The sequence below is a fragment of the Muscardinus avellanarius genome (assembly GCF_963383645.1).
Source record: "Muscardinus avellanarius genome assembly, chromosome: 8".
Classification (NCBI taxonomy): Eukaryota; Metazoa; Chordata; class Mammalia; order Rodentia; family Gliridae; genus Muscardinus; species Muscardinus avellanarius.
Window position 1 is genome coordinate 17,988,485 of NC_137794.1, and position 26,491 is coordinate 18,014,975.

General features: G+C 36.0%; 1 protein-coding gene across 3 annotated transcripts in view; it reads left to right on the forward strand.

The window, feature by feature from the left end:
- Positions 1-3,856: 3,856 nt before the first annotated feature.
- Positions 3,857-26,491, forward strand: part of PHF3 (PHD finger protein 3) — a gene marked incomplete at both ends in the record, with an annotated part of 93,687 nt that continues 71,052 nt past the window's right edge. For 2 of the 3 annotated variants that reach the window (XM_080699733.1, XM_080699734.1), the window contains one exon: positions 3,878-4,121. In XM_080699733.1, coding sequence (XP_080555859.1) covers positions 3,878-4,121 — 244 coding nt within the window. Of the gene's footprint in view, positions 4,122-26,491 lie in introns of all 3 variants that reach the window. The other variant, XM_080699735.1, reaches the window with a different exon arrangement.

Here is a 26,491-nt window from a genome sequence, read left to right on the forward strand (position 1 = left end):
TTTAGCATGTATATTCCCAAATTATCGGTATTGATTTTTTAAAATTTTTTTGTCATATTGCCAACAGGTCCTGCTTATAGGGAATTGTTAAAAGAACTTTTCCTAAGTTTCTTCAGCATTATGAACTACAATTTTCTTTCTTTCTTTCTTTTTTTTTTTTTTTTGTGGTACTAGGAATGGACCCCAGGGGCATTCTACCTGTGTGGGGGGGCTACATCCCCAGTTCTATATTTCCTTATTTTGAAACAAGGTTTCACTAAGTTACAGAAGGCCTCACTAAGTAGCTGATTGAACACCTGGGTGTTCTACCTCTGAGCTACATTCCCAGCTTTATTTTTTATTTTAAAACAGTTTTGCTGCTGGGCATGGTGGCCCCCACTTGTCATCCCTGCGTTTGGGAGGTGGAGACAGGAGGATCACCTTGGTTCGAAGCCAGCCTCGCTGGCTTAAGAGACCCTGTTTCCAAATAAAAAAACAAAATAGGTCTGGGAGTGAAGCCCGGAGGTAGAAGGGTAACCAGGAACCCCATAACCACCAAATAAATAAATAAATAAATAAATAAATAAATAAATAAATAAATAAATACAATAAAAGTTTTTCTGAGTTGTTAAGGCTGGCCTTGAATCTTTGATCCTCCTTTCTCCATCCCCCCCTTGCCCCAGTACAGGGATTACAGGCATGTGCCACTAAGTCCAACTCGCTGTTGACTTAATTAGATACATATATTATTAGCCATTTAACATCACACTCCAGATAGGCTTGTCATGTTTCATTCATTAGACTTCAAATGCTAAAAGTAAAGATTTGAAGTTTCAGTGTAAGAAAGAGGAACCTCTTTAAACCCAGCAGCTTGTATAATTAACAAAGATACTAAAACATCTATTATGTTTTCTCAGTTAGATCTCATTATTTTTGCTTACATTACTATGTATTTTAAAAGGCTTTGACATTTTAAAATACTTTTATATTTATAGGAAAGTTGCAGAGTGAGGCTGGAGTTACTGTATCCTTTTACCCAGTTTCCTTGATTATTTATTTTTATATTTATTATTTATTTATTTATTTATTTATTTATTTATTTATTTACTTACTTTGTGGCACTGAGGATTAAACTCTGGGCATTCTACCTCCAAGCTACATCCCTAGCCTTATTTTTTTATTCTATATTTTGAAACGGTCTCGCTAAGTTGCAGAGGACCTCACTAAGTAGCTGAGACTGGTCACAAACCTGCTATCCTCCTGTTTCAGTCTCTTCCCTGATTATTAACACCTGACATAATTCTGGTACCTTTATCAGAACTAAGAGATTATTATTGGCATATCACTGTTAACTGAATTACATAATTTGTTCTGATTTTACCAGTTTTTCTACTACTGTCCTTTTCTATTCAATGACCATCCCATTGCATTTAGTAGAGTCCATTTTAAGTGACTTCATATTTCTATGATTAGTTAATATTTGTTTTTTTATTTAAAATAATATTTAATTTTGTTTTTTATACTAAGCACTAAATATCTTTAAATATTTCTTAAATTACTCTATATTTCTGATAAACATTACTTTCAAGATAGTCTTATTGGATGGCTGCATTTTTGGCATTTGTTGTTTTGGAATTGCCTGCAAAGCCAGTTGGAACCACATAAGAAAAAAGTCTTACTAATTTATAATAATTTTCCTTAAAATATACCGCACAAAATTCTACTCTTGTGATGTATTCTATGGGAATTGTGTTCTTTAGGCCTATAAATTTGGGATGCTTTATACTCTAAAGAAGATTTTCATTAGCCTACTGAGGTGTCTCATGCAGTGGTGCTACTTAGTATAACATTTATTGAATAAATAAAAGGTATTGTTGAAGAAATATAGCTTTGTTGTATTCAGTCTTCCTTGATTCTAGACCATAGAAGTCTTTTTCCTTGATGATGATGATTATTTAAATCCAGAAAAAACACTTTAATTTTCTTATTTTTAATTTTTTTGGTTCTGGCGATTGAATCCAGGAGCATTCTACTTCCTAGCCCTTCTTATTTTGAAATAAGATCTTGCTAAGTTGCCGGAGGATCTTGCTAAATTGCTGAGGTAGGCCTTGATCCTCCTGTCTCATCCTCTCAAATACTAGGTGGGCTTTATAGGCATTGAAAACATGCCCTGCTTATTGGGGATTCTTAAAGGAACTTTCCTGAAGTTTTGTCAGCATTATTAAATACAATTTTCATTTTTTTTGTGTGTGTGTGTGTGTGGTACTAGGAATGGAACCCAGGGGCATTCTACCTCCGAGCTACATCCCCAGTCCTATTTTGTTTTCTTTATTTTGAAACGGTCTCACTAAATTGCAGAAGGCTTCACTAAGAGGCTGAGGCTATCTGTGAACCTGTGATCCTCCTGTCTCAGCCTCCCAAGTACTGGGATTACAAGCCTGCGCCACCATACTGGCAGCTACTTTTTTTTTTTTTTTTTTTAAACATTGAAGTACAATAAGCCACAACCATTAAAAATGAATAGATTTCTGAAACTACCACAGTCAGGATTTAGGGCATTTCTATCACTCTCCAAAGTACCTGGTTATTTTTGGGGGGACAATTCTTGCTTTATCTGCTGCCTCAGACAACCACTGATGGAAAATTCTTTTTAAAGAGGCTCTAATAAGTCATATCTTTCTAGTTCCTTGAAGGTTCATTGTGAAAGGGCAATAGTGACTAGGCCTGGGCTATGGAACCTGAGTTTGAATTTTGCTTGTTTGGAGAAGACATTTGGATTATTAAGTGCATTGTCTATGTAGAATAAGAATAAACTATTTATTATTGGTGATTAAATTACATAACTGTAGATAAAAGTTTTTGTACAATATGGCATACAAAATATCAAGTAAATGGTAATAGTATATGTGGATTCCTCTCATTTTTATAGGGGAAGAATTTAAGGCCAGCTTGAGAAAATTTTGGTAGATGTGGAGCTAATCTAAAACTTGGAATTTGGAGCCCAAGGATATTTTGGTTAATCAATGGAATTTTTTAATTAAACATTTGGTTTTTCCCCTCCCTGTCCCTTGCCACATATTGGCTTAGATCTATCTAAGCAATATTGAAAATAATTCAGCTTGTGGTAATTGAGGCTCCTTTAAAGCTTGATGACTTTTGTTGAATAATATCTAGTACATAGATACAGTACAAATAGGAGACTAGGTTGGTATCTGTATACGTTGCACATAATTCACTAAAATAAATTTAAATAAATGATATGATTGTTTTCTTGTGTTTGTTTTCTGATTTTTTTTGAAGGGGACCCCGGCAAAATTGTGTGTGTGCACATCTTTGTATGTGTGTGTAGTTTAAGTTTTTGATTTGTTGGGTTTAGTTGATAAAAAAAAGGTTTTTTGTCTGTATGTTGCTTTCTAAGAATAAGTGTTTTGTAAATGAAGCAAGGATACTTTATAGTTTTAATAAGTGTGGGACAGTAATTTAAGTGATTTGATTTTAGCTCTCCTACATGGACTTATAAAAGTAGTGCTTGATTTTTAAGTTATAAAAAGGTTTTAATAAACAATATGGTTTTTGTGCTTAAGCCATGACACATCCTTCAAATGTGTCAAATACATAATTTATTTTCCTAAAAATAGTGAATTGAGTAAACAGGATTTCTGGTTAAAAAAAAATATTCTACTTGCATGTATAAAGATTTAGTAAAGATTTGTTCCACATTTCCAAGTGTGTATTCTAGAAACAGTGAGGGTTTTTTAAAACAAAAATTCAGAAGTGTGTTCTCAGACTCAGAAAATATTAAAATAATTTGGTATTAGGTGATTTTCAATTGATAGCTTTATTTCTTATGGTATTTTTTTTGTCTTTCTATAGGGCTGAAAGACACACAGAAGTCTTCATGGATATAGTTGATACATTTAATCATTTAATTCCTACTGAACACTTAGATGATGCCCTATTTCTAGGATCCAACCTGGAGAATGAAGTCTGTGAGGATTTTAGTACAAGTCAAAATGTCTTAGAGGACTCGCTGAAGAACATGCTCAGCGATAAGGATCCTATGCTAGGATCTGCAAGTAACCAGTTCTGTTTGCCTGTTTTGGATAGCAATGATCCCAATTTCCAGATGCCTTGTTCAACAGGTAATTCTTACTTTTTTTTTTTTTTTAGTCTGCAATTTAAAATAAACAATTTTCAGCAGCATTTTTTTTTTTTTATGATGAGTGTAGTGATTTAGGGCTCTTTCCTTTGAATTCAGAGCTTCTTTTCCTGGCATCAGAATTAGAATTTAAATTTTCTTCCAAGAAGTATGGAGTTATCTTCAAGGATGTTGCAGGTATAGGTAGAGTGACCATGTAATTTGTCAGTCAGAGTGGGATACTTGTGAGAATTACAGAGGGTGCTGTTAATAATTATGTCATTACAAGAGGTGTAAACTGAGAATCTCAATTAGCAGATAGGGATTGCCTGGCAAATTGGGACATGTCACCGTAGGCCTTCTGGAGTTAAGGGGGAAAGCTGAATTAGCCTTTCCCAGATGTCCCTCCAGCCCTTTAGATTTAATACATTCTTTGTTCTAATTTCACATTCTTTGGTATTTTGTATAAGTATCTCAAAACCAGAGAGCAAAGCTCTAGACCTGTGCTCTCCTGCATAGTAATCAGTAGCCACATTTTAATTATTGACCTACTGAAATAAACCTAGTCTTAATTGAGACCTGCTATAAAATACACATTAGGTTTTGAGGGCTCATAATGAAAAACTATATGCTATTCATTTTTATTTTATTTTTAAATGTTGACTATATGTTAAAGTGATATTTTTGGTTATTAAAATTAGCTTTATCTGTTTTTTTTTTTTTTTTTTTTTTTTACTTTTTTGATATTGGGTCTCACTACGTAGGCTGGCCTGGGGTCAAGCAGTTCTCCTGTGGCAGTCAGCTGAGAATATTAGGGACACCATCAGTGGCTAAATGAAAATTCAAAATCACATATGTGGCTTGCATTATATTTCTGTTGGACAGCACTGTTCTAGGGTCTGTAGTTGAAGTAGCCAAGAGTGAGGATAGTAACTTTCTGTAAGGCTAAACTACTCTTAATAAGAAATTATGTTGATGTTATCTTAATATGTAGGAAAACAAGTAATTTTTTTTAAAGCAAAAAAAAAATACTGTAAACTTTAAGGTGAATAGCTCTTTTAACTATAGTTAGATAAAGGTAAATCAGCCTCACATGGAGAAGTAAGGCTTTTCCTCACTCTCCTCTACATAGTTCACAGGTCAATGTGATGTTGATTTATTTTTCAGTGATTCTTGTCTAGAAGTACAGTTTTTTAGTATATTTTTATTTCATTTTAATATTTTCTGCCTAATATTTTAAGTTTATATAGCAGCACTTAAAGTTTTGAGTGGGTTAGTCTACTGTTTACCCATAAATTTGTTATATTACTCTGCTTGAAGATCTCAACACTGGATACTTTTTACTTGAATCATACTTAATACTGAGATGTTAAGAACTGTTTGCTAATGCTCTATCTCTGAATTATTATATTGTGTTGTGTTATCGCATAGATTTACATGGTTCTTGTTGCTCTAAGTGTTTTGAAGTTTTAAAAATTTTGTTTCGTGTATGCATTGTTCAATTTTTCTTTTGGTGCTTGTGTCACCTTATTGTGAATAAAAACTTTTTATAGTGTTTGGTTTTATGCACACCAATTCCCAGTTTAGTCTAAATTCAAGAAAAACATTCATTTAATACTTGTATAACTTGTGCTGGAATTAAAATCACCTTCAAAAGATGTATGTGGACTGGAGTTGGCACATGTACCATCCTGTTAGACCTTTTCACTTGTAAAACTCTCTTTAGTAATACTAAGTGTTCATACTTACTGTTCTTAAGAATTCGATTTCTGCTGATTTAAATAGTTTTGTTGATGTAAAGTCTTCGGTTCAGTGAACATTTCTTTTTCTAGAAGACTGACAACACCTTTATTGATGTATTTATAATTATTATTATTTTTTTCCCAGGGACATTCTATCTCCATGCTACACCCCATGCCCTATTTTTTATTTATTTTGAAACAGGGTCTTGCTGTGGTTGCAAATGCAAAGGGCCTAAGTGGCTGAGGCTATCTTCGAACCACGATCTTCTTGTCTCAGCCTCCCAAATGCTGGGATTTACAAGCTTGAGCCACCACGCCCAGCTTCCAGCCCCTATTTTTTATTCTTTATTTTGAAACAGGGTCTCTCCAAGTTGCAGAAGGCTCACCAAGTAGCTGAGGCTGTGAACCTGCGATCCTCCTGTCTCAGCCTCCCAAGTACTAGGATTCTCAGGGGCACTTTACCTCCAAGCTACACCCCAGCCCTATTTTTTATTCTTTATTTTGAAACAGGGTTTCACTGAGTAGGAAAGGACCTCACTAAGTATCTGAGGCTGGCCGAGAACCTGTGATCCTTCTGTCTCAGGTTCCTAAATGCTGGGATTAGAAGTGTGAACCACCATGTCCAGCCGTACCTACATTTTTTTTTTTTTTTTTGGTGGTACTAGGGGTGGAACTCAGAGTCTTTCTACCTCCGAGCTATACTCCCAGACCTCTTTTATGTTTTATTTGGAAACAGGGTCTCATTAAGTTGCTGAGAGCCTCACTAAGTAGCTGAGGCTGGCCATGAACCTGTGATCCTCCTGTCTCAGCCTCCCAAGTACTGGGATTACAAGCATGCATTGCCATGCCTGGCTAAGGTTTGATTTCTTAATACTTGTTTATGATTCTTTTGCCTTTTTAAAAAAATAATATTTAGGTTGTTTTGTTTTTTGCGGTACTAGGGATGGAACCCAGGGGCATTTGACCTCCGAGCTATATACCCCCTTCCCTATTTTTTATTCTTTATTTTGAAACACGGTGTTACCAAGTTGTAGGAGGGGCCTCACTAAGTAGCTGAGGCTGTCCACAAACCGTAATCCTCCGGTCTCAGCCTCCCAAATGCTGGGATTACAAGGGTGCGCCACCACACCTGGCTTTTTAAATTATATATATATATATATATATATATATATATATATATATATATATATATATATATATATATATAAATGTGTGGTTCTAAGGGTTGAACCCAGGGGCAGTCTACCTCCAAGGGACACCCCAACCCTATTTTTAAAATATTTGAAACAGCTAGGTTGCTGAAAGTCTCAATACTTGCCGATGTTGCCTTCAAACCTGACATCCTGTCTCTGCCTCCCAGTTACTAGGATTACAAGCATGTGCTACCATGTCTGGCCCTCTTTTACCTTTTATGCTTTAAATGGAATTACTTTCCAAATTTTCTTCATTGAAATTTTTTTTTGGCTACACTTATTTATATAAGTTCTGTAGCAAAACCCTTTGTGTTCATATACATGTAGTGTCTATGTTATAAACTATATCAGGGACTATGTGAGGAAAACTTTTAATGATAGAACTCTTTTGTTTAAGATTGTCTGAAGTTTTATTGTGCCATCAGTCAGGGGATTTATTTTGTCTCTTTGGGACATTTGGTCAGTAAAAAGCCCACACATTTTCTAATGAGCTAATTTGGTGGTAATTTCTAACCCTAATTTCCATCCCTAGTAGTACCACGAAATTAGAAATTTGTTGGTACTAGAGATGGAACACAGGGGCATTCTACCTCTGAGATATACCCCAGACCTATTTTATTTTTTATTTGGAAGGAAGGTTTCATTGGGTTGCAGAAGGGTTTACTAAGTTGGTGAGGCTGATCAAACCTCCTGTCTCAGGCTCCAAAGTACTGGGATTACAAGAGTGTGACATCATGCCGAGCTAGAAAACTTTTTTTGGGGGGGGGTATTGATGTTTGAACCCAGGGATCTTCTACCTCCAAGCTACGCTTCCAGCCCTACTTTTATCTTTTTTTTTTTTTTTTTTTTTGGTACTGGAACCCAGGGGCATTCTACCTCTGAGCTACTACACCCTATCCCTATTTTTATTCTTTATTTAGAAACAGGGTCTCACTAGTTGCAAAGTGCCTCACTAAGTAGCTGAGGTTGTTCTGGAACCAAGATCCTCCTGTCTCAGCTTCCCAAATGCTGGATTACAAGCATGCGCCATCACGGCTGGCTTTTATCTTCTTTTTGAAATAGATTCTCACTAAGTTGTGAAGAAGGTCCTCACTAAGTAGCTGACGCTGTCTGAGAACCTGCAGTCCTCCTGTCTTAGCCTCGTAAATTCTGGAATTACAAGCCTGTGCCACCAGTCTTTGAAAGCATTTTTGAAAAAACATTTAACTTTTACTTAACTAGATGTATGAAGGAGTATCAAAGAAGAAATCTTATTGTAACTGTCAGTTAAAACAATGTAGACAGTAACTTCTCTACTCTTAATAAAATTTTTCAGCATTTGTCATTAAATGAAAATGACAGCCCAGTATGGTGGTGCACAGGAGGATCGCAGTTTGTGGCCAGCCTCAACTACTTAGTGAGGCCCTCCACAACTTAGTGAGACCCTGTTTAAAAATAATCAAAAAGTAGGGCTGAGGTTGTACCTTGGAGGTAGAATGACCCTGTGTTCCATCTCTTGAACCACCAAAAAATGACATTTTTTTTTTTTACCAAATGTTAGATGTTTTGGTTTCTTTCTAATTGTCCTTCTAAAGTTAGCAAGGAAATGATTCTATTTGTATTTTCAGGAAAGTGAAAGCTATCATTTGTAGTTATTTTGTAATTTAGATTTTCACAGTGCTATAAAACTTACAAACAAAATAATTACAAGATGTCTTCTCTTTTATGCAGGACAATATTGTTTTCTGTAGTTGTTAAAGAACAGTTTTCTGTTGGGATAGTCCAGTTGCTTTATATTTCAGTTGTCTTCAGGAATCATAGTATTTATAAATATAAAGATAGGAAAGATTACTTTTAGCACTCTGTCAGATGCATAAAAGTAGGGAAGCTAATTGATTTTGAGAAAGAGTAGACAGTAGAGCCCTGATCCTCTTTCTTGAAAGGATTTGATTCTGTAAAATATTACTTACTTAGTCTATGTAGTGTTTGCATATGATTTTTAGATGTGCTTCCCAATAATATATTTTTTAAATTCCACGGAGTGAGGAAAAGCCAGGAAGTTTTGGGGAAACACTTGATCTTGTTGATCACATCAATTTGATACTCTAAGAACAATTTTTTTAAATTTTTAAATTAAAGATAATATCAATCAGTGGGTTAAAGATAGTGAATATACAAATATATTCTGCTTGAGGAATGTATTCAGAATCATTGAAATGGTGGTTACTGGCATTATCAGTGTCATGAAGAAATATTTATTTTATCCTGAATCTTATAAACAAATGTTTTCCATGTTTACATTGCCAACTTGATTTGTTTGTGTGAAATAGTTTTGATTTTATGATATGTTTCTTCATGTGCATTGAAATGTTCTGTGGCTGTAATTTGATTTATTTAACTTTAACCTTTTTTTTTTTTTGCAGTACTGGGGATGGAACCTAGGGGCATTCTACCTCTGAGCTATACCCCTACCCCTATTTTTTATGAAACAGGGTCTCACTGAGTTGCAAAGGGCCTTACAAAGTAGCTGAGGCTGTCCATGAACCACAGTCCCCTTGTCTCAACTTTCCATATGCTGGGATTACAAGTGTGTGACACCATGCCTGGCTTATTTAACTTTTACTTTGTAGACCAGTGCTGGTGAAAGCCCAGGAAGACAGACACACTGTTAATATACACATATTCAGGGCAGCCTTTTATCCAAAAAGCACTTGTAGTTACTGCATTCATTCAGTGAAGTAGATATCTTGAAGCTACATCATGGCTTGCACAGTCATCGTTCACTAAACTGAATTTTAAAAGCCTTTTATTATGGCTTTTAGAGATTAAGCAAGTCAAAATAGTTGGCCTCTTATAGGTATCTTGCATATTTGCTTAGATTTGATTTGTATGTAACATGAATATGTGATAATTATTTTCTTGTCATGAGTGCCATTGATACTGTATGACATCAAGCACTGTTTAAAAAAAGAAATTTAATTTGTGCTGCTTTCCTTCTGAACAAAGTATTGTAATACATGCTGACTGGTTTTACAAGTTTCTTAGCAGTATGTGATTTAGTCTTGATTTGGCACACAGTGTATTTTTTTTTTCTTACTTTTTTCTTGGTAGGTTGATGAGAGTCTCACTACTTGACTGAGATTGTCCACAATACTGCAATCATCCTGTCTCAGCCTCTCAAGTACTGGGATTACAAGTATTTGCCATCATGCCAGGCTTTAATATTTCTGATTTTAGAAGACTGATACAGAGGAGTGATATAGCTAGGTCATATGGCAGTTCCACTCTTAGTCTTGAGGAACCTCCATACTAATCTTCATAGTGAGCATACTAATTTATAGTCTCACCAACAGTATATAAGAGCTTCTATTTTCCCACATTTATTATTTGTATTTTTAATGATTATCATTCTTTTTTTGTGTACTAGGAATTGAACCCACGGGCGTTCAACCTCTAGGCTATACCCTATTTTATTATTTTATTTTGAAACAGGGTCTCACTAACGTGCAGAGGGCCTCACAAAGCTGAGGCTGGCTGCCAACCTGTGGTCCTCCTATTTAGTCTCCCAAATACTGAGATTATAAGCATGCATGTCTGATTATTATTATTATTTTTTTGTTGTGCAAAGTTTGCTACAAGTCATCTTTTATACCAAAATTATACTTAAATTCAGAGATAAAACTAGCCTTTAAACACAAGTGCTAAAGTATCACTTTATAAATTCAGAAAATCCATAGAGAGGGAATTTCTGACCTAAGGCCATAATTTTACAATTTGTGTATTTTGTATATTCTGTAGTTTTCCTTGATTCCATTTACTTTTGCTTTCCTTAGCTGCATTACTATAAAACCAAGTGTATTTTAATTTTACCTTATATTGATTATTTAATTTTATTTTGAAATGTAAAATATTTTCTATCACTGTATTCTTAATGTCTTACTTTATTTTCATTTAGTGCTTACATTTATTCCATTGTTTTTCCTGAAGTCTGTTGCTTATTTTAATTTAAAAAACAAAAATAAAAAAAAGAAACTTTAGACCAAGATAAGTATAGGTCTACATACATTTTCTTGAAAACTTGGCCTATTTATGATGTTATAATAGGCATCTTTGTCCAAAGTCTTACGTGCACTGGAGTTCTTTCTCCTGGAGCCCTCTGCCTCTCTCTTTCCTCTCTGAGCTTGTCATTTTCCAGGCCTTTTGGACATCTGTTTCTACTTTTCTGATTTCCTGTTGCTTTCCTCTGTTTCATTTTTTTTATACTCTATTTGCTTGGTTCTTAGTAACTTTCTATACCATATATTTGATTACTTATTTGCTTTTATGTAGAATACAAAGTTTAATATCACATTTCCTTAAAATTTTAAGGTATTGTTTTTTTGGCCTTTACTTCTATGAGTCCTTGTTGCATTGTTTGGTAACCTTCCCTCCACCCCATTTTTAAGATTTCTCCTGATCCTTTGATGTTCTAAAATGTCAGTAATGTATCTGGGTTTAGTTTTTTATTAATTTTTTTCTGAGCCTTTGATGACCTTTTCAATTTTTAGAGTAATCTTTTCAACTGTGAGAATTTTTCTTGTGTTTTCTCTGTAAACTGTTGAGTAGACAGATGTTGGTCCATATTTCTTACCAATATCCTATACCCTTTATATTGTTTGTTTTGTGTATTTTTAGGGACTCATTGTATATTTTCCATGTTTTTGAATATTTAGTTGTAAGATTTTTTTCTAAGAACTCTTGTGTTCTCTTTATTCATACCATTTTTAAATAGCATTTTGTTGTCTTGAGGCATATAAGAATCTTTTCATAGTTCAAATTAATTTTTTCTGTTTGTTTTTGCCCTTTCCCAGTATTGTAGACTTCTCCTAAATTTCTGATTATTTTTGGTTGTTAATTTTTAAGATGGAGGGGGAAATAGGTAATTCAGTCAAATTTTCTTATGGGATACTAAGCTTTAACTAGATAGCCTATAGTTATTTGGGAGAATTTCTAAATATCAGAATGAAAAGCATATTATTATTATTATTAGGTAATAACTAATGCTATTTACTTCAGTTCCTTCAGTTTCATTTTAGGATTAGGAAAAGATTTTCTTGCTTTGCATTCTGACCTTGGTTGTAAGGCCTTGCTAAGCAGTGAAGTTGGGAGGGAGGGAGGGAATTGACCTTTCAGTATTTAGGCCTCAGTTAATTACCCATTTCTGGTCTACCTCACTGGTTATTATGCCTTCTATCCCTACATTTCTAGAGATGCTAAAAGTTTATTGGACACAGTTTATACAACTTTAGCTTCTTTTGGTTATATTTTTTTTTGTGTGTGTATGGTACTAAGGATGGAATGATGGAATTTGGGGGCCTTCTACCTCTGAGCTATACCTCTAGACATACTTTGTTTGGAAAAAGGGTCCCACTAAGTTGCCAACAGCCTCACTAAGCTGCTGAGGCTTACTTTGAACCTGAGATCCTCCTGTCTCAGCCTCCCAAATGTGCATCACCAGGCCTGGCTCCTTTTGGTTCTTTTTTATTTTTATTTTTGGTGGTACTGGGGCTCCTGGAAGCCCTTCTACCTCCAGGATACACTCCCAGACCTATTTTATACTTTTTATTTGGAAACAGGGTCTCTTAAGCCAGTGCGGCTGGCTTCTAACCTGCACGATCCTCCTGTCTCCGCCTCCCAAGTGCGGGGATTACAAGTGTGTGCCACCAGCCCGGCCCTTTTGGTTCTTAACCTTGATTTTTTTTCATGCTGTTACATTAGTCTCTGTTACTTAGTTTCTGTTCATATTTTAGTAATGTGTTGAAATCTTTCTTTTGCCTTTGGTCTTTATTTTCTTTGTTTTGGGTTAACCTTTTATTTTTTATTTCCTTACTCATTTAATGGGATTTGGAGGGAGAGAATATAAAAGATGTATAAAAGCTAGGCCTGGTGGCGCACTCTTGTAATCTCAGTATTTGGGAGGCTGAGACAGGAGGTTCGCTGTTCACGTACAACCTCAGCTACTTAGTGAGGTCCTTTGCAACTCAGTGAGGCCCTGTTTCAAAATAAAGAATAAAAAATAGGGCTGGGGTGTATCTTGGAGGTAGAATGCTTCTGGGTTCCATCCCCAGTATTGCAAAAGAAAAAAATAAAAACCTGAAAAGATGTATAAAGTTTGCCATATTGAACCAGTGACTTAATTATCATAATATAAAATCACTATTATCTGGTAGTTATCAAAGGTTTTGGAATGTCCATTATTATCTTTGACAGTGTTAAAGTTTTATTTTTTTGGTACTGGGGATTAAACCCAGGGGCATTCTGCTCTGAGTTATACCGACAGCCCTATTTTTTATTTTTTATTTTGAAACAGGGTCTCACTGAGTTGCAAAGGGCTTCACTAAGTGGCTAATGCATCCATGGACTGCGATCCTCTTTGTCTCAGCCTTTCGCCACCACACCCAGTTTTAAATGTTAATCTTAATTTTAAAAGTTTACAGCTACCTTTAGATTGGTGTTTGAGCAAATACCTGAGTACCCATAGTAACCAACTTGACATAAAATTAGCCATTACAGCAAGGCAGCAAAATCTTGGAACATAATAGATTCTTTGAGTTTCCCAATTTCTATTTGCTGTCATGAAAGTAGTTTTAGTCTCAGCATATTTTTTTCCCCCCAGTACCAGGGATGGAACCCAGGGGCCAGGAACATTGTGCCTCTGAGCTACACCCCCAACCCTATTTTTATTTTTTTAGTCTTTATATTTTTTGAAACAGGGTCTCACTGAGTTGCAAAGGGCCTCGCTAAGTAGTTGAGACTGTCCATGAACCGCGATCCTCCGGTCTCTGCTTCCTGAATGCTGTGATTACAAGCCTGGTCAGTTTCAGCATTTTTGAGAAAGTGACTTCAAGGTGAATTTGCAAGCAAAGGAAGCTTATAAGGAAAGTTTCCAGTTCCTTTCTTAAAAAGGATTGTATATAATGGAAGTTGATATTAATGAAACAGTATGCAAAGCACTTTGCCAGCACACTATCATTAAATCTTCACAAAGATCTTAATAGCTATAGATATACACTACAGTTAATCCCATTTTATAGACAGATAAATGGAGGTTTCCAGAACAGTTAGATTTTCTAAGTTTACTAATAATTAAGTCTCAGTACTAGATAGAAAGAGTCTAGATTTTTCTAACTCTTAAGTTTATGAATACTGTTATGATCCAGACTCTAAATGGGTTCCCAAATTTCATTTAGTTTTATAGTCAACCAAACTAGGATATTTTTAAAAATTCTGTTTTTTAGAAGAACAGAGGACAGCTCTCTACTTTCTTTTTTAAAGAATGTGTATTTATAAGAGATTTATTAGTTTGCTAATAAAGACCAAGAGGTGGAGAGAGAGAGAGATGGATGATCATTGGTCAGTGATGAAAGTAGTTTCAATCTCAGCATTCATGATTTGACTGATCCTGAGCACTAAAAAGGAGCCTGAGGGATGTGATTTTAGTGTGTGCCAGCAGGTGGACATACAGTAGAAGCTCCCAATACCTTGAGTTTTCAGAGTTGTGATTGCAGCTCAAGGGATGGGTAATAAGGATTGCTCTTACTCTATCCTCTCATCCCAAAGAGCATGCTTGCTTACTGTTCATTACAAAAGCTGTAAATTCCCTACTTTACTCCTTTTCTGTATTTTATCCCACTCTGTATGTGAGCATCTATCTAGACAAATCTCTGTGTTGCCTCCATGAAATAAGGAGGCAAGGGGAGCTGACAGCACCATCTTACAGCTTTCTGTGCCATGAATGACAAAATTCTATGTCTTTATACTAATAGACTTTTTTATACGGTTAGCAACCATGAAACAGACATAGTTTGGTTTGTTAGTTTGCAAATAAAAATAAAAGACCTGTCACAGTTCTTGACATTACTAGGTTTTATCCCATAAGTGATTCATGGGGATTTACCAACTACTGCAATAAAGATAAAACATTAAATAGTTTACCTTCATGAAGGCTAGGATTACTTCTATATATGTTGTTCATATAGGCACTAGAACATTAGACATGTAGTGTATTTTGACTGAAGACAGGAACAAGGAGTAAAAGAAGCCAAGTGGTGGGGCCTGAGGTTAAGATAATAAAGTGCATGCTGCAGGCGAGCTGCAGCTTTAGCCCTCAGGTTTCTAGCAGTCATTATGGAAGAAAAAAAATTTCAAGGTGAAAACACAGTCTCCTTACTGTAAAAAGATCTAATGCACAGAAAAAGGAAAATTATTTCGGGTATTAAAACTAGAAATAAGATATCATACATAGTTTTATATGATGTGTGGTATAATAAAAGAAAATTAGCAACAGCTTTCAATGAATAGAGGGCTTTTAGAAATATCCTTCAATGAAGCCAGGCGTGGTGGCTCATGCTTGTAATCCCAGCGCTTGCGATGCTGAGACAGGAGGATCACACAGTTTCGAAGCCAGCCTCAGCTACTGAGTGAGGCTCTCAGCAACTTAGTGAGATCCTGTTTCCAAAATAAAGTATAAAATAGGTCTGGGAGTATAGCCTGGAGGTAGATTCCACCCCCAGTATATCTATCTATCTATCTATCTCTATCTCTCTCTCTCTCTCTCTCTCTCTCTCTCTCTCTCTCTCTCTCTCTCTCTCACACACACACACACACACACACACACACACACACACACACACACACAAATCTTCAGTAAATGCCTCAGTATAAGTGGTATCACAAGGACTAATGTAATGGTCTGAATTCCAGGATACATTTTAAGTTATTTTTCAAACTTCATTCCTTAGATATAATTTACTACCAGATTTTTAAATATATTGTTAGAAAGATAAATTATGGACTCTTTAAGGACTTTAAAGAATACAATTATGTTTTTTTTTTGTGTGTGTGTGTGTGGTACTGGGGTTCCTGAAAACCCTTCTACCTCTGGGCTACACTCCCACACCTATTTTATATATATATATTTTTATTTGGAAAGATGGTCTCTTAAGCCAGAAAGGCTGGCTTCGAACTAGTGCGATCCTCCTGTCTCCACCTCCCCAAAATGGGGAGTACAAGCATGCGCCACCATGCCCGGCCACAATTATCTTTTAAAAAATCTTTTGCCAGGCATCATGGCACACGCTTGTAATCCCAGCATTTGGGAGACTTGAGAGAGGAGGATCGCAGTTCGAGGATATCCTCAGCTACTACTTACGCCCTTTGTAACTCGGTGAGAACCTGTTTCAAAATAAAGAATAAAAAATAGGGCTGGGAGTGCAGCTCGGAGGTAGAATACCTTGGGTTCCATCCCTAGTACTGCAAAAAAGAAAAGAAAAGAAAAAATAGTCTTTTGCCAGCTGAGCACATGGGTATAAGTGTCTTTAATAAACCAACAAGACATGATATTGTATAAATTTAAAGCTTCCAATAAAAGCATTTGCTTGACCAGGGAGCTGCTCTGCTGTCCCTGTGGAGGACAGGGCCAAGATTTTTCTTAGAAAGTGATTTGGGGTCATCTCTAGTGGTTTTGTAAGCAGGAGAAGCCTTGTCGTTCAGGCATAAATAAAGATCATTTTGGCATAGGTAGTTTTGTTTTATAGCCCACATTTAAAGTGACAACTTGGACAGTAAAATTGTTAGTTTTTTCTTTAATTTCAGTGATAATGATCCTATTTTCTTCTAGTTCCGGCAGGATTGTGGAATGTCTTGTTGCTATTTTCACCATAGTCACTGCCGGCTTGCCTTTGGAACTCTTGCGATTTTTGCTTCTACCCCTGTGCTCTTGCCATCTTTTCTTTTGTTCAGTTGGAGATCCAACTCCAAGGATTTCTGAACTGAAGCTACTGGTGCTGATACTGTCCTGCCCTCTGTTTTCCCCTAAAGTACTGCCTTTTGCTCATTTTGTACTTTAGTCATAGATTCTTTATCCCAGTTCCAAATGCATCTTGAATGGCAATTTACCTACTAAATGTGTACTTATATAAGGAGGTAAATTAGCATGAATATATGTTTGCTTAAAGAAAAGAATGTAAATATTTAAAATAATGATAATGTACAATGCTTAATTGATCTAAGTCCTCTTTTTCTGCTAAAGCTAATGTCCTGTAAATGGAATCTGAGATGAGGATGAGACTATATTCCTGACTGGGTTGCAGAACTCAAATGAGTAGCAATCTTAGAGAGTATGGTGTGAATGGTGTCATTTTGCGTTGAGTGGACAGCAGCCTGGGGGAGTTTTTAGAGAGTGACCATTTATATTTTTACTTAAAATAATATTTAATAATTATTTGGTTTCCTTTTGATAGTTTTTTTTTTTTTTTTTTTTTTGGGTGGTGGTACTGGGGTTCCTGGAAACCCTTCTACCTCCGGCTTACACTCCCAGACCTGTTTTTTATACTTTATTTGGAAACAGGGTCTCTTAAGCCAGTGCAGCTGGCTTGGAACCTGTGTGATCCTCCTGTCTCCGCCTCCCAAGTGTGGGGTTTACAAGTGTGCGCCACCACGCCCGGCTTTCTTTTGAAAATTTTAATAACTAAATTCTCTGTGCTACACTCCCAGACCTATTTTATATTTTATTTGGAAGCAGGGTCTCACTAAGTTGCTGGGAGCCTCACTAAGTAGCTGAGGCTGGCTTCGAACCTGTGTGATTATTCTTTCTCAGCCTCCCAAGTGCTGGGATTACAAGCATGTGCCACCATGCCCAGCAGGCAGGAAATATTATTTTTATTGTTTAAAAATACAAAATTCGCCGGGCGTGGTGGCACATGCTTGTAATCCCTGCTCTTGGGAGGCGGAGACAGGAGGATCGCGCTGGTTTGAAGCTAGCCCCGCTGGTTTAAGAGACCCTGGTTCTCCCCCAAAAAAGTATAAAATAGGTCTGGGAGTGTAGCCCGTAGGTAGAAGGGCTTCTAGGAACCCCGGTACCACACACACAAAAAAAAGTAAAATTCATAAAATATGGCTGGTACTATATTTTGAAGAGAATATGTGACAGATAGGAAAGGCATCTTAAATTGTAATAAAATATAGCTACAAAAGAAGAAATGAGTTCTGAAAATGTATAGAATTGAATTTATTTTTCTCATTCAAAAAGGTTGGGAATGGTTAAAATTTGAGATTAATTTAAAAAAGGCTTTTTGTTTCAGAAAAATGTAATGAACCTGGCCTCTGGGCCCTGCTTTATGCAGAAATATGAAAGAGAACTTTTTTTAGACCTTTTTTCATGGGACATTTTGAAAATATGTGATATACTTCTTGATGGCCATCTTCTGTTTTATTTTCTGTATTTGCTCACCTCCACTTTCTGCCTTTCCTTTTTTCCCAGCTGAATTTCTTTCAGTCTCTTTCTTTATCTGCAAAAAAGTTTTTTTCCCCCTACTCAGAATAATTTACCATATCTTTACACAATGGAATTTTACTCAGCTAAAAAAAAAACACAATTACATCATTTTCAGGGAAATGGATGGAACTGGAGGACATTATGCTAAGTGAGATTAGTCAGTCCCAAAAAATAAGAAATCAGATTCTTTCCCTAGTATGTGAAAGCTAAGGAGAAATGGGTCATAGGAGGAACTCTAAATGAAAAAGGAAATCCTATAGAGGAGCAAACAAAACAATCTAAATGAGGGGATGGGAGGGGGGAAGAAGGAAATTGTCTAAAGCACATAATGTACTTACACATATCGAAGTCAACCACTAAGCCAAGCATGGGAAGGAGGATGGGGAGAAAATGGGGTGGGAATTGGGTGTGGGCTAAATGGGTGATGTGTGCATGTATGTACATACAAGTTTTTTACCCTATTATGATGTATGAATACAATGCACCAATAAAATTTAAAATAATTTTATGTTTTGTGTGTGGTACTGGATTGAATCTATAGACATTGAATTGAATCTATAGACATTGTACCTTCAAGCTATTTTATTTCTCCCAGCCCAATTTTATTTCTTATTTTGAAACAAGATCTTGCTAAGTTGATGAGAAGAGTCAGGCTATTTGCTGAGGCTGCCCTCGAACCTGTGATCCTCCTGTCTCAGCCTTCTAGGTGTTGAAACTACAACTGTGGACCACTGTGCCCAGCTTCAAAATTAATTTTTATAACTTACCTGTGATCTCATCTTAGAATCTAAATAAATTTATTACATTGGTATATACTAAGCATTGTTGATAAGTCTTTAATGCCTTTGGCTATTTGAATTATTAAAAGGATATATTCTAATTAAATGATTTTGCAATTACTTGATATTAATACAGTTAAACATAGTGAAGTTAAAAGTTTATGGAGCTGGATGTGGTGGCCCAGGTCTGTAATCTTAGTACTTGAGAAACTGACACAGGATGATCGCAGGCTCAAAGTCAGCCTCCTCTGCTTTAGGCTGTCAGCAACCTAATGAGACCCTGTTTCAAAATAAAAAATAGGGCAGGGGGTGTATTTATTTCGAGCCCCCCCCATGCCATTTTGGCATGGGGCTGTATTTCTATCTTTTTAATAAACTTCTTTAAATCTTCAAAAAAAAAAATAGGGCAGAGGATGAAGGAGATAGACGGTGCCAGGATTTGATTCCTAGCACCAAGAAAAATGTTTATGGCACTGTGTGGATAATAGGTTGTCTTTTGGGCAGAATAGCTAATATTCCTTGATTTTTGTCATTTTATTTATTTTTGGCGCTAATGGGGATGAAACTCTCCAAGCTATACCTCCAGTCCTATTTTTTAGTCCTTTTTTAATTTTTGGTGGAACCCAGGGGTTTTTCTACCTCCGGGCTATACTCCCATACCTATTTTATATTTTATTTGGAAACAGAGTCTCACAAAGTTGCTGAGAGCCTCACTCAGTAGCTGAGGCTGGCTTTGAACCTGTGCGGTCCTCCTGTCTTAGCCTCCCAAGTGCTGGGATTACAAGCGTGTGCTACCATACCCAACAATTTTTGTCATTTTAAAGACTAGTCATCTTAATAGTTGCTTAATGTGGTACCAACTTAATCACATATCCATTTTCTTCTTGGAATCACAGAACACTGTTGCATACTAAATGTGCAAAAGTTGACATTTAACTTACTAGACATAAAAATTGATATTTATTTGCTCACCTGTTAGTAAACAGCCTTCTCATTTTTTTTTTCTTTTTTTTTTTGGTGGTACTGGGGTTCCTGGAAGCCCTTCTTCCTCCGGGCTACACTCCCAGACCTATTTTATATTTTTGAAACAGGGTCTCTTACGCCAGCGCGACTGGCTTCGAACCTGCGCGATCCTCCTGTCTCCGCCTCCCAAGCGCGGGGATTACAAGTGTGCGCCACCATGCCCGGCTTAACAGCCTTCTCATTCTTAAAGTACTGAATTATTTTGCTTTATAATTTAAAAAATCTGTAGTAGCTGGGTTCTTTGGTAGATGCCTATAGCCCTGTCTACTCTGGAGGCTGAGACAGGTGGATTGCTTGAGTCTAGGAGTTTGCTGCCAGGTTGGGCAATATGAAGAGGCTTTTTTTTTTTTTTTTGTATAAAGAGTTATCAAGAATCCTTAAGCTCCTTAAGCACATGTTTTCTTGACCTTGGTTTAATCTTTTTCCTTGTCTAGCCACATAATTATTGCCATATTCTTCTGTTAAGAAGAAAAGTGAATAACAGATTTCTAAGCCCTTATTGTCTTTTGAGTATGTTTACCAGAAAGAATTCTGATAAAAGGTAGAGGTGCCTCTGCAGTTCCTCATCTGCCCCTGTTCCTGACTTTCGCGACTTACCTTCTCTGTCCTAGAGATGAATGTACTTGCCTATCCAAAGAAGCTGAATTTTATAATTCCTTGCAGTAGCAGATCCCTGTTTTTAGAGGAGTAGGAGAAGCCTGGTTAGTTACCTGGATTCCCCAGATAGGAGACATAGGCTTTTTAGCTTCCTTGGTTGCCTCATTTCCTCAGCCTCCTGGCTAATTCCACATTCCTTGTCCAGACTGTTCTCTTCCTAGCTTCTCTTTGTCATGGATTTGCTTCTTAGTTGTGCCTTACTGGGTCATCTTGACTCAGAATTTTTGAACTTGGATATAGTTAGGATTAGGTTCATCTGACAGTGATAGAAAACTCTAAATAATAATGGTACAAAGAAAGAAATTAGTTTGTCATATAATAGCTTGGAGTGCCCTAGACACCTAAGCTGTTTTTACCTCGCATTACCAGGTGTGGTCACTATTTCCAGTGTTAAGATGTCTTCTCCAGCTGTCTGCAGCGGAGCCCAGTTAATAAAAAAAGGGGGGGGGGATAATACCTTTTTTCATTTAATTTCAGATCCTAAGTTGCCTGTAGAATTTCTACTTATAGCCCATGTACCACAGCTTAATAGTTACATATCTAACAATAAGTTAGACTAGAAAGTGTAGTTTTGTAGCTGGGTTCATTGTTGTATTTCTGGAATCCTTGTACTTGGGTAGGCTGAGATAGGAGGATTATAGGTTCAAGGCAATTTATCAAGGCCCTAAAAAACTCAGACTCTTTAAAAAAATGTGAAGTGAGATAGGTGTGTAGCTCAAAGGTAGAATACCTCTAAGTTTAATTTCTGGCAGGAAAAAAGAAAAGTTGTAGTTTTTATCATGGGTGATCATGTACCCAGCTAAAAAAAATAAGAATTCTAGTTAATGGGGGAAGACCGAATATCAACTAGCAATTTCAGGTACATCTTTGGTTCATTGTGTGGAGAGACTTAAGCTCAGTTACCTTTTCTCAGCTCATTGCTCATTGTAGGAGTTTGAGTATTTGGCTTATTTTCAGAGCAGATCAGCTACACTTGTCGAATTTTTCTAGGTTGTATATTCTATTTTTCCCTCTAACCAAGGAAACTTAGGTCTCAATTCATAAAATTCAGATGTCTGTTCATAAGGCAGGCTTATTTGCTTCTATAAAAAATTTTAGGAGATTGAATGAATTCTTACATTGATCACCCTGAAGGAGGTAGATATAAAAAAATGCTGTTTGTGTACCTAAAGCTTCATTTCATTAAAATAATCTAAACTTTTTGACTATGTAAGACATTTGCGTAAACACCAGCACTTGTGTGTGTATTTTATATACTTGTCTTACTATACTAATATATTGTTTTTATATAATATACATAATAGGTATTTTAAAATGAGCTATAGATAAACATTCATAATTTTTAGTTATTAAAATTATTAATCGCATAATAACTTTTTGGAGTGCCTTGTGTATTGCTTATGCTTGATTCATCTTATTTTGCTTATTCATCTTATTCTGATACAATCTTTTATGTATACAATTCTTTATTATTATTATTATTATTATTATTATTTTTTTTTGTGTGTGTGTGTGTGTATGTGTGTGTGTGTGTGTATGTGTGTGTGTGTGTGTGTGTGTGTGTGTGTGTGTGTGTGCGTGCGCGCGCGCCTGGGGATGGAACCTAGGGTCATTCTTTCTCCAGTGTTCACCCCCAGCCCTATTTTATTTTGAAACAGTCTCACCAGGTTGCTGAGACAGTTGGTCTTAGACTGAAGATCCTTGTGTCTCAACTTCCCAAGTATGGCATTACAAGGGTACACTACCACATTTGGCTGAGCTTATTTTTATACTGGATTTTCAGGACTGAAAAAGATAACTTAATAATGACAACATTTATTTAAAAGGAACAAATTGACTATAGTCTGTAGTTACTAAGTTATAATCCTAGCTTTCCCCTGTTCTTTATACAAAGGGTTTATTGTAGTTTAATTGGAATATTTCTGCCATTATTCAATATGCTTCTTGTTCTTTTAAAGTAATGGGGAAACTTTTAAATTTTTTACTATTTGACCTCAGAACTCACTGAAATTTTTTACTTGGAAAATTTTTAAAGTATCCAGGTAGGAGTCTAGCTAAACTCACATGATGATGGGACCATATCTAAACATTGACTTTCTTTAGAAGATCAAGGTTTTTTACTTGTTTATTTTAAGAAAACCAGTTACTTTCTAACTGACTACTAAAATATCACCTTAGAGAAGGGATAGACAACTAAGGGCATTTATTTTTCTAATACAACATTATTTACAGCTCTTTATATCAGAAGAAGCCAGAATGTTCATAATACTTGCTTCTCGTTAAACATTTGTCTCATTTTGTAAAATAAAAATGTATGACTCAAGCTGGGTGTTGGTGGCCCATGCTTGTAATCCTAGTATTTGGGAGGCTGAGACAGGAGGGTTGTGGTTCACAGATAGTCTCAGCTTCTTAGTGAGGCCCTCCACAACTTAATGAGACCCCTATTTCAAAATAAAGAATAAAAAAAAAATAGGGCTGGGGGTATAGCTCGGAGGTAGAATGTCCCTGGGTTTCATCCCTGGTACCACACACACACACACACACACACACACACACACACACGACTCGTACTTAAATATGAGCTTTTTATGTTTCTTACTGTGTGTAAATAGGGAACCTTGATGTGATTCAAAGAATTTAATAATCATTTCCCATTTTGTTAAATTACTATAGTCTATAAAATTTTAAAAATATAAAATGAACTATAAATAATATTCTGTTACTGCAAAATGGTGAAGGCAGACAAATGAATTAAGGGTGTCAATTCTTTTGTTAAGGAATTCTTATTCTTTCAGTATCTCTTTATTTATTTATTTATTTTGGTGGTACTGGGGGTGAAACCCAGAGGCTTTCTACCTCCGGCCTATACTTCCAGACCCATTTATATTTTATTTTGGAAACAGGGTCTCCCTAAGTTGCTGAGAGCCTCACTAAGTAGCTGAGGCTGCATTCGAACCTGTGTGATCCTCCTGTCTCAGCCTCCCAAGCGCGGGGATTACAAGCGTGCGCCACCACGCCCGCTCAGTATCTCTCTTTAGATAAATTGTGACTCACATAAATCTACCAAGGATAGTAATATGAATCTGCTTAAATATTAGCAAATTTTAATATTTTTGTTTCTTGTAATAGTCAATATACATAATATTTTCTTCTAGTTCATAGATTTTTGTATATCCCTCTAGTTATATACACCTCCTTAGGAAACTGCTCAGTATATAGTAAAAGTTTATTAAAATTTACTATATGTGGATACCTATTATAGAGGCAATATCTTTTTTAATGTATGCAGTTTTTTTCATATATTTTCCCTCTAAAGAATTTTGACAAATATTTGACAAACTTTGACTTTTAAGCTTCTTAAAAATCAGGGAACTGCTGATTAAATGTATTCTGAGTATTAACCTAATCCCTAAATCTTTATTTTTTAATAATTTTTTTTTTCTTTTTGAAATACCGCCTTGTATATCTTTTTATTTTGTTTTCTTTCTTTCTTCCCAGTATTGGGGATTGAACCTGAAGCCTTGCAAAAGCTTAGGGAAGCACTCTACCACTGAGCTGTATCTTTGAGACAGGATCTTAACTTCAGGCCGACTTCTGACTTGGAATCCTGCCTCTGCTTCCCAATAGCTGGGATTACAGGCATGCACCACCACTCCTAGTTGTATATCCTTTTAAAAGCCACTTTAAATGTTTAGGAATAAGATGGACTGTAAATCAGTTGCTATTTTAGATCACTGGTTATTTTAAGCTTCTGTTTTTAAATTTAGCTTTATACTTTGGAAACTTTAAAGAATACTGATAAACAGTACAGTATACACACATTTACCCTTTACCAAGATTCAACTAAAAGGTGTGTATATATGAGTATATATATTTAGTTTATATATTATTTGTTTATATTTTGCATACTAGGATTGACCCCTTGGGCCTTCAACATCTGACTACATCTCCGGCCCTACTTTTAACTTTTTATTTGGAAACAAGGTCTTGCTGAGTTGTGGGTGCCTTACTAAGTAGCTAAGGCTGGTTGCAAACCTATGGTCCTCCTGTGTCAGTCTCCCAAGTATTGGGATCACAAGCGTGCACCACCATGCCCAGCCTTTTAAAGTTTTTCTACACTCTTTTTCATTGATACTTTTTGAGGAGAGAAAAGACCAGATAACTTTCTGGAATGTTCCAAGTTCTAGATTTTTAATGTGATGTCACTCAGCTTTTTTTTCCTATTCTTTTCACTTCCTTAAAATTAGAAGTTAGGTTTAAAAGCTTGATTAGAATTGGGTTAAGCATATTTTGCCAGGTTCCTTCATAAGTGAAGCTGTGTAGTTAATTTTTTTATATCAGAAGTTTTATAATGTTTTAATTGTCTAACTCTTGATTACTATATTAAGGTGGGGAGTCGCAAATCTCTTCCTCCTTAAATACTTGAGAGATAGCGGGTAATCTCAAAATACAATTTTGTCAGCATGAAAATATTAGTTTCTTGCCAGCTTTTCCTCTTAGGTTTTTATGTATCTACTGACAATACTTGCTGGAAGTTTGCTAATTCTTTTGCATTTTATTTTGTGGCATCTTTCAGGCAAAATTGGGGATTTATTACATAAATGCTTACAGCTTTTACTGAAGAGGCAGATGAAAGGAACAAGCAGATACTAGTTGCCAGAGTAGAATTGGTGAATTGGTCACAGGTGGCAAATGACTTTTTGGTTCTTTTTTTATTTCTCAAAGTTTCTGGATATTTAACCCCCTCCCTTTCTTTTGTATAATGTATTTAACCCATGGACATTTTATTTTATTATTTGTTTGTTTATTTATTTACAGGTCTGGGGATAGGACCCAGGGGCATTCAACCTCCGAGCTACACCCCCAGCCCTATTTTTTATTCTTTATTTTGAAACGGGGTCTCACTGAGTTGCGGGGGCCTCACTAAGTAGCTGAGGCTGTCCGTGAACCACTTTCAGCCTCCCCAGCGCTGGGAATTACAAGCGTGCGCCACCGTGCCTGGCTCCTCCCATGGACATTCTGCTTCTACCTACAACCCCAACCCTTCATGTATTTTTGATAGAGAGTGTTGTTAAGTTGTAGAGGATCCCTTGAATCTGGGATCCTCCTTTCTCAGCCTTCCTAGTACAGGGATTACATTACATATGTGTGCCACCATGCCCAGTTTGTGATCTTTAAAAGCACTGTTATACTGCTTTTTGTTTTTGATGTTTAAATTGTTCTTTTTACTTTTTTCTATTTTAAACACCCCACATGTAGTCAGTGAGATGTATGTCTATTACTTCTAAATGAGTGTGCAGTTGTGTAAGGTTTGTTACTGTCTTATTGCAGAGGCACAGTGTTTACTTACTGATTTTTTTTTTTTTTTTTTTTTTTTTTTTGGTGGTACTGGGGGTGGAACCCAGAGGCTTTCTATCTCCAGGCTATACTCCCAGACCTTTTATATATTTTATTTGGAAACAGGGTCTCACTAAGTTGCTGAGAGCCTCACTAAGTAGCTGAGGCTGGCTTCGAACCTGTGCTATCCTCCTGTCTCAGCCTCCCAAGTGTGGGCATTGTAAGCGTGTGCCACCATGCCTGGCTTTACTGATTTTTTTCATCCTGGGATTTTTATTTTAATTTTAAACATTTTCAGAATCACATTACTCTTTTTTTGTATAATTAAGCTAATTTTAGTATGAAAGGTT